General features: G+C 47.3%; 4 protein-coding genes and 1 non-coding gene across 5 annotated transcripts; 2 read left to right on the top strand and 3 right to left on the bottom strand.

The window, feature by feature from the left end:
* The first annotated feature begins 80 nt into the window (after window positions 1-80).
* Window positions 81-152, top strand: VTP21DRAFT_t312. Its single transcript has one exon. It is a non-coding gene; the product is annotated as a tRNA-Pro (tRNA).
* A 575-nt stretch (window positions 153-727) lies between these two features.
* On the bottom strand, window positions 728-1,887 carry VTP21DRAFT_6831 (uncharacterized protein; the record flags this gene model as incomplete). The annotated part of the gene is made up of 2 exons (XM_069397505.1): window positions 728-835; window positions 919-1,887. 2 exons carry the CDS (start codon window positions 1,885-1,887, stop codon window positions 728-730), a joined length of 1,077 nt encoding a protein of 358 aa, XP_069246647.1.
* A 1,152-nt stretch (window positions 1,888-3,039) lies between these two features.
* VTP21DRAFT_6830 (uncharacterized protein) lies at window positions 3,040-4,056 on the top strand (the record flags this gene model as incomplete). The annotated part of the gene is made up of 3 exons (XM_069397504.1): window positions 3,040-3,057; window positions 3,124-3,592; window positions 3,686-4,056. The coding sequence occupies 3 exons, from the start codon at window positions 3,040-3,042 to the stop codon at window positions 4,054-4,056; spliced, it is 858 nt and encodes a 285-aa protein (XP_069246646.1).
* A 779-nt stretch (window positions 4,057-4,835) lies between these two features.
* On the bottom strand, window positions 4,836-6,347 carry VTP21DRAFT_6829 (uncharacterized protein; the record flags this gene model as incomplete). Its single annotated transcript, XM_069397502.1, has 2 exons — window positions 4,836-5,709; window positions 5,818-6,347. The coding sequence occupies 2 exons, from the start codon at window positions 6,345-6,347 to the stop codon at window positions 4,836-4,838; spliced, it is 1,404 nt and encodes a 467-aa protein (XP_069246645.1).
* Window positions 6,348-7,460: 1,113 nt separating this feature from the next.
* On the bottom strand, window positions 7,461-8,015 carry VTP21DRAFT_6828 (uncharacterized protein; the record flags this gene model as incomplete). Its single annotated transcript, XM_069397501.1, has 2 exons — window positions 7,461-7,718; window positions 7,914-8,015. 2 exons carry the CDS (start codon window positions 8,013-8,015, stop codon window positions 7,461-7,463), a joined length of 360 nt encoding a protein of 119 aa, XP_069246644.1.
* Between the last annotated feature and the right edge of the window lie 336 nt (window positions 8,016-8,351).

Below are 8,351 nucleotides of genomic sequence, written 5' to 3'. Positions count from 1 at the left end.
GATTTCGCCAAAAATGAAAAATATGATGAAAAAATAGTAATATTTATTCTTGTCGAAAGACTCAATTTTAACAGCGAATTGGCTCAATGGTCTAGTAGTATGATTCTCCGTTTGGGTCGGAGAGGTCCCGGGTTCAAATCCCGGTTGAGCCCCATCTTGAATTCACATTTTAATTTTTAATTCTGCAAAAATTAGGAACCATATTCCTTCAGTTCTGACTTTTACTGCAACATTCGATTTAAATGGGTCGGTTCATGACAATAGGCTAATATTTTTCAAGCACATTACAGTACATAATCTTGCTCAGGATGCTTATCGACCTAAAGCCATCTAATGTGCTCTTGGACAGTTAATCTTCGGCATAAAAATCAACTAGTAATGACTCTCTTGTATTTTTTTAAAGTGATAAGCATCGAGGAAACAATTAATAAAAAATGAAATAAGAAAAAACAAATAAGGAGGGGCAGCGAATAAATATCAAGATATCAGTAGTGTATAACAGAGGGGGATAAGTTAGTTATCTAGAGAGGAAAATAATATAAATATAGAAATAGAAATGGAAATAGAGAGGAAGGGCAAGAGAAAAAAAAAAGGAATTATAAAGAATGGGAATGCCAAAGCATCCAGGATATAGAACTTGGTGAATAGTCAAATTTGTTAGAAATAATAGACTGTAGTTGGGCAGTTCCTAGTCATGAAAGGAACGGGTCATGAGAATAGTAGACGATTACGGATCCTGAAGTTCGCGGAGGAAGACAGCGTCGGTTTGATATGAGCGGGGTTGGAAGGACATGGGTTCATTATTATTAATTTTGTTCCTGAAGTTGCGTGATGGCTAAATAGAGCAAAAAAGATGTGAAGAGAAGATCCATTTGAAATGCACATCATCGGTGCTCCTTTTCTTATTAAAGGACTTACCGATAGCTTCCATTTTCTAAATATAAAGATGCCAATTGCCGCGGCGACAATCACACATCCGACGGCAATACCAGCGGCCATGAACTGCTGGTTGTTTTCCGGTTCGGCTTGGGGAGGGGTGGGACTAGTTCCGGCGGCGGCCGAGATTTGTGGGAGATTTGTTACTGAGTTTGTACCAGGATCCTGGCTGATCTGCGGGGACTGAGATGCGAACGGAATAGTGAAGGTGGAGGTAATGGTGCTTCGAGGACGAGGGGTAGTTTGAGCTTGGGGGCCGGCTGGGGGTTTGCTAGCCTCAGGGGGGCGGACCACAGTCAAAGTTTGGGGATCAGGATTACGAGGTGGTTGCTGTTGTGGGTGCTGCCCATTGCCGTTGTTTCCGTTTCCTTTATTACCATCGGGTTGTCCTTCTCCAGCCCCGCCATTTCCTCCGTTATTCCCAGGGTGCCCATTATTCCCATTCCCACCGTTTCCCCCGTTACCATTGCCTCCACCGTTTCCACCACCAGTTCCACCAGTCCCGCCGTTTCCTCCATTTCCTCCATTTCCGCCATTTCCACCACCGTTTCCTCCATTTCCAGCGCCAGTTCCACCAGTTCCGCCGTTTCCTCCATTTCCTCCGTTTCCGCCACCATTCCCGCCGTTTCCAGCACCAGTTCCACCAGTCCCGCCATTTCCCCCGTTTCCGCCATTCCCACCACCATTTCCACCGGCTCCACCGCCAGCTCCATTCCCGCCAGCCCCTCCGTTGTTCCCCTGGCCTCCGGTTCCTCCCGTACCAGTCCCGCTGGTTCCGCCTGCCCCGTTGCCACCGTTTCCACTAGTATTTCCCTCGCCAGCTGGTCCATTTCCGCCTGCCGTTGTCTTATCCTTATCACCCGGATTAGATGCCTGCGCGGGCGGACCATCCCGGCGAACAAGCTTATTTGATGGGTGAGAGAGCCTTCGCTTAAATCGACGGTTAGCCATTATTGACTATTACGATCGATGGGGTAATTAATAAGATATAGGGTATGCGTTGAATTACAATCTTTCGCCAAATTCTATCTTTACTAAAAACATAAATACACGTCAGCAGATGCGCATTCGGCCGGAAGAGCACGCGGCGGTCACCTTAAAGCCAGATGAGCCTATTCACCACAATTCTCCCCCAATTCAACTCGGGATGTGTCAAGCTGTTGAATGGGCCGAGCAGCAAGTTTAGGGAGAACGAGGGAAGAAGTATCGGATAATCAGCGATGATGGGCGAGGAAAAAAAAAGAAAAAGAGAAGGGCTTTGCAATAGCGAATAAGACTCTGTGATCCCGCCTTTGAGTTTGAATAGGGTGCCTGTTCTTTAAATGTCGAAGCACAATTTTCACAAACCTTAGTTTAAGCAATGGCTGTGACGAAATCGAGCAGCGCCTCGCCTCTTTGGCCGAATCAAGCGAGGCTCTGCTTGCTCTGCAATGGACCGCTCAACAGCCCTGACATCTCGCGTGCTCATCCCCTGGGGAATCTCGAGCAGAGAATGGCCTCGGACTACTGAGCATTTCCGGCGCAGGCGGTCGATTTTCTGCATGAGCAGGATTTATCGCTTAAGCCTCATTTGCAATGAGGGTGCTTAAGAAAGAACTCAAATCTCCAAGCAAAACTACGCAATGCTTCAATGAAATTTAGGGGAACACATCTCTTTCCACAGTTCATTTATTAGTTTGTTCATTGGAAGCCAGGTTACAAAGAAATGCCAAGAATCCTCCCAGAAGGCTGATCAAGAGGAACGAAGCATCCGGCCTGCTCTATTTAAATTAAATTAGGATTTCTTTATTAGAGAATATTTCTGCCGATTTCTCCTGCGCTTTCTCAGGGGTTGTCTATGTGGAATCTGTGTGACTCGGTCCATAAGGATAGAGTGATTTTAATATTATAAGCATTTTTTATTTTTTGCAAATTCTAGCTCTGCGTTCAATTCTAATCTATCCTCTTTTTTATTATTATTATTTTTTCCCCCTTGTTTTCCCTTCTTTATTACTATTCTCAAGCTCGCTAATCTCCGTTCTTTTTGTTGCTTTTGGCCTTTTGACGGTTCTCGGATACAAACCTGGTGTTTACGGATTTTCTTTTATTCAGGACTTCTAAGGAATGACTAAATATCAAAAGGTATAGTCCGCGATAAGCATTTAAGTATGGAAAGGTTGATTGATTGATTTTCTGTCCTAATTTCAGGTAAATTCTGAGGATGATGCTAATAATGTTCCGCTTCATCATCCCGATATTTCACCCTCGCCATCACAGCAGCCTTCACACCCCATGTCCGTCGATCCTCTAACTGATCACAATGAACACGACGATGATCACCCCTCCACTGAATATCACCGCCTTCTTCCCACAGAAAATAACCCTGCGCCCTGCTCTTCATCTCCTCCGCCCCCTCACGCACAAACTCCCACGCATACTCCCACTCACACTGTCCGAACTCAAACCACCACGGATGGTGTCTTCTCAAACATCGCCGCTAAACCCGACACAGAGAGTGCAAAGGACGACGATTTGCCCCCCTCTTATGAAGCTGCTGCACAGGATGCCACGCCTCCCTATGATTATGAGACTACTGTTTTCGCGCCTGATAGCGATGAGATCCTCGTTGAGGGAATGCCAGTGGGGAATCTATTCTCCTTCCTGTGGAATATGTTGAGTAAGTGTTTTCTTGGGGCTCTATTCCCCCCCCTTTCCCTCCCCCTCATAGCTTGATTGGATGGTTGATATTGACCTTTTCTCCTATGTTCAGTCTCGGTTTCCTTCCAGTTTGTCGGCTTCATGCTTACATACTTGCTTCACACCACCCACGCCGCAAAGAATGGCTCCAGAGCTGGTTTAGGCTTGACCCTGATCCAGGTCGGTTTCCTTTTACGCACTCGCCCCCTTCCAACGGATGATTACCTCGCGGACTCGAACGCAACCCCCGTCGATCCTACCACGGCGGGCCTGGATGATGGAAGTAGTGCTGCCATGGATTTACCCATGAATGCAACGATAGCCTACATCATGATTGCGGTTGGCTGGTTCGTAGTGATAAGGGCAGTTACTTCCTACATCCAGGCTCTGAAGATGGAGCGGATTATTCAAACGCGTCCCGGAGAGGGTGAAGATGTTGTATAATAGCGAAGAGAGTTCTCGTTCTTTTTATCCATAATTTATTCTCAATGTTTTTTCTTTTTCCTCCACTATTCGCCTTTTTATTTTGGCTGCTGTCTTTTCTTTCTCTCTCTCTTCTCTTCTCTTTCGTCTTTGTGTGGTAAGAACTCTCGCTTTGTTTTCATTATTTCTCTCTACGTATGAACATTTCATCTTCAATTTTTCTTATCTTTTCTTCACTATCCTTGAGCGTTGTTCGCGTTGCTTTGTGTGAAAGTGAATGGTGAAGGCCGACGGCCGTTTTCACCCTCTTGTTTCTCGACACTGTGCTCTTTCTCTATCCCCCTTAAACTGTGGATTGTGTTTTTGTTTCCTTCTCCTTTTATTTTAGAGAATACACACTCGTCCACAACCTTGATCCAGCATCCGCCCGGACATGTCGTTTTTTTTTTCGAATTTATTATGATTATATTATTAATTATAATAAGAATAATAAGAATAATAAGAAAAAGAACATAATGTTCGGACATATACTCACTCACATACTCGCAAATATAGATATGGAAACCATTAATTCCAATAAGTAGAAAAAAAGGGGGAGGAGAGAAAGCAAGACGAAAAAGGAGAGTAATAATGAAGAAATATAATTAAAAAATATATGTTATAGTATATAAAAAAAAAAGGAAAGAGCGTCATCGTTATATAGATAGAGTCAGAGGGGAAATGAGCAGGAAAAGGGGGGAGTCACCATGGAAGGAGCCAGCAGGAAGGTTCCCGCTAGGCAAGAAGGCTCCCCACTGAATCTATTTTTCCATTTCCAACTTCTCAAACTTCTTCCTTATCTCCTTCCACTCCTCCGTTTCACCCGCTCCGCCACTGCCCACGGCTCCCATCATCTCATGGGTGGCCGCGCAGCCCAATTGCTCGACCAGATCTCTTGGCAGCAGTTCATCGGTCTGGAATTTTTGGCCCTCCTCCACGCTACTAGTGGACGAGGAGCGAGAGGTCATCGAGGGGGTGCGCGTCTCATCCCACGAGACGCTGGTGGAAAAAACGGATGGAGCGGATCCATTCGACGGGGCGGAGGGAGACGCCGAGGCGTTGGTGACGGGCGCGATAGGCTGGCTGCCCAGGGTTCCGCGCCATCGCTGCAGTTCTTCGCCCAGTACGGTGGAGGGTGCAGAGCGACGGGGCATGGCAAGCGATGGGGGATTCACTGCTGCCGTCTCCAAAGGATACAGTCTCGCGCTCACCGGGCCGTCCACCAGTCCCGAATCGGACACACGCCGCACAAATCCTCCAAATGGTTCCAAATTGGATATGCCAGGGCGCTTCATCATCAAGGCTGCTGCGGCCGCTGCTGTGGCATGTGCAGCCGAAGCGTCCTGCGAGGGAGGAGCAATGGGACTGGCTAAGGGGAGCGGCGAGGAGAGCGAGGGAAGGACGGCGCCGGGGGCGGCCGTTGTTGGGGTGGTGCTAGTAGGAGGCGGGGGTCCAATGATAACATTTCGCGGAATCTCATCAGGTCCTCCAGCATGCCGGTAGTGGCAGCGTTTCCCATAGGGACAGTGTCCTTTCTCATGGAAGGTGCGACACGGTTTCGTCTTGAAGTTCCATGGGCGATAGATCGGGCGCAGCTCGGATTCGGAGTGCGCGTACTCGCACTTCTTCCCGTACCTATTAAGAGAGCGTGGAAATAAGTATCCAGGATCTTCTGCCATTTTGCACTACACTCTCCACCCTCGCATCGCCGGGAACAGTGGGGATGGGGCGCGAGACACTTACGGGCAATAACCTTTCTCCTCGAAGGTGCGGCACATCTCGGTTCGATACAGCTCGCTCTTTTTTCGCTCTTCGTCCTCGGCATCGTCCTCCTTTTCACCTCGCAGTTCCGCCATGGCCCTCTCGATACTCTCCAGGCCTTCTCGGGCCCCCAGCCGCAAGTACATAGCCGCCAACTCACGCGTGTCTATTCCTTCTCTCCCCATGCCTCCGCCCTGCGAGTAGCAGTCCAGGTCGTCTACCGGGGTTGTGGGCACAGTAAACGGAACGGGCACCAGTGGGCTGAGTGCGGGGCCAGAATCATTCGGATACGCCAGGGTGGGCATGGAGGGGCGACGATGCATCATGGCAGTTAAGAGGTGGTGGTAATCATTAAGCAAGGGAGAGTCCATGGAGGGCGAGTGGGGAGGGTGATGCGGGAACGGGGAGAGAAAGTCGACGGGACGCTGTTTCAGACCGGTGTCAACAATGGGAAGGTCGAGACGGAGAAAGTCTGGAAACAGCGCGGAACGCCGAGTAGTATTGGATGGCATGCCTCAGTTACAGAAATGCAGACAAGTAGAATGGAGGGAAGGGAGAAGGGGGGGGGGGTGAGAATTAGCTCCTTTTTTTTAAATAATATAAAATATTAAAGCACAACACGATAAAAAAACAATAATTTATGGATGAGTAGCAATGAGAGAAAAGTTATGTGCGGATACTCATTTATAAGATAGAAGAGGTAAATTGGACATGCAAATGATATCTTTGAGAGGAAATAAAGAAAGGGGAGGGGAGGCAAGAAAAGAAGATGCGTGTGGGAGAATGGAGGAGAGGAGAAAACCAAAAAAAAGGTTGGAGACAAAAGAGTGGAGTAAAGATATACGCAGTTCTTTCTCTAACCACTTCTCTCTCCGGACTCAATGCAATTATTATTTTTAAATTTTTTTTTGATCCTCATGTTGACTAAAAGAGGAGATATGAAAGTTTTGTGTGCTGAACTGGTTTCGATATGAAATTATGCCCTTTTTCATATTTCGCGTCATAATTAATTGGCCTCAATCACATTATCGCTTTTTTGAGCAGAATAGGGGCCAAATGAGGTTGAATATAGAAATATATCAGACGCAATAAAACCGACGAGAATTAGCATGGCGATAAGAGCAGGGAGGAAAAAATGAGAAACAAGGGAGCCAAGTGAACACACCAATCCATCCGATAGAGAAAAAAGGCAAGTGATATAAAAGCCCATCAAACATCAATCAGCTAGAAACGAGCGTGATTATGAACAATAGGGTGTCGATTGGTGCCCACTTCCCCATCCAGCACACGCGTTCACATTCTCCCCTCCACATTCTCTGCTTATATTGGTTTAACGACTCTGCATTTTGAAAATTCTCAAAATGTTTCTTAGCCACCGAGACAGTCCCTTTCCCCTCCCGCATCCCAAGATTCCATGCAGAGGCCACATCCTGGGCCCTCTATATCAGCTCGAGATGCAAGAAAAGTGCCCCCTGCAGTACGCCGGTGTCAGAGAAGCATTGTGCCAGTATAACGCGGCCCATAATGAATGGCGAGCGGCGAGCCATTTGGCCACCGACTAAGGCGCGGTCTCGAGAGACTCTTTCTCCCGCTGCTTTCGCAATCATCAGCAAATCACAATGGGACTAGGCCGGTGGCCTGGTTGGCTGAGGCGAGAGGGCAAGAATTTGATGCAAACCCACGCGACTCCACTGAGTCTGGCTGAAGCTCACTTTGATTAGCACAAATAAGGCATGTCGATGCAGCTCGAGAGGGAAGATGCACATATTTCTAGGCACTTGGATCAGCAATGAAGCCCGTGGCTCATTCGGCCCCGCCTTCAGATGTGACTCCGTTTCCGAGAAAAGGAAGCCAGCGGTGGTCAATGGAGGGAAGGATTCGATCTAGAAAACAAGGGGCGGCAGCAGATTGGAGGGGCGTTAAATAAAGCTGCTCAGGAACCATAAGGGGCCTGCATTGCTTCCACGATCTCCCAATAATGGCCTTCCAAGGGCATCTTGGGCTCTCTTGTTTATGCACATATGGGATTGTCACATGTGGCAATGAGGATGTGGAGAAAGCCCAGGGGAGATTCTAGCTTTAATGGAACCGTCACACCTCTCTTCATTGACATTTTCTCTTAACGTCTTTTGTTTGGACTGGTTCGGCATCTCAAATATGATGGTCCTCACCCATTCCATTACCAGAGCCTCAGTACAAGTGCATGCCATTCCATGGGACCAAGTGTTTCGCAATGTGGCGATAATGAAACTAATCGAATTCAGGCGATGTTTTCTTTCTTTACGCTCTATTCTTATTATGTCAAGGACGAAAGCAATGCTTGACTAAACCAGAGATAAAATTCAAACAGCCGTGTCCAACTCCGAAAGATAGGGGCCCCCCTCTTTTTTTTTCTTCTAGCCTCCGGCTTGCTCTTTTCAAGTTTCAAGTCGTAATATTCAAAAAGGAAGTGATAGGGTTTGGGTTTGACTCCGAGTTCGAATAGAATGAAAAAGTAAAAGTTTAATGGAGCGAAG

The sequence above is a fragment of the Calcarisporiella thermophila genome (assembly GCF_041956535.1).
Source record: "Calcarisporiella thermophila strain CBS 279.70 unplaced genomic scaffold VTP21scaffold_29, whole genome shotgun sequence".
NCBI classification, from domain to species: Eukaryota; Fungi; Calcarisporiellomycota; class Calcarisporiellomycetes; order Calcarisporiellales; family Calcarisporiellaceae; genus Calcarisporiella; species Calcarisporiella thermophila.
Note: the sequence above shows the minus strand (reverse complement) of the source record. Positions and strands in the feature narration are given on the sequence as shown.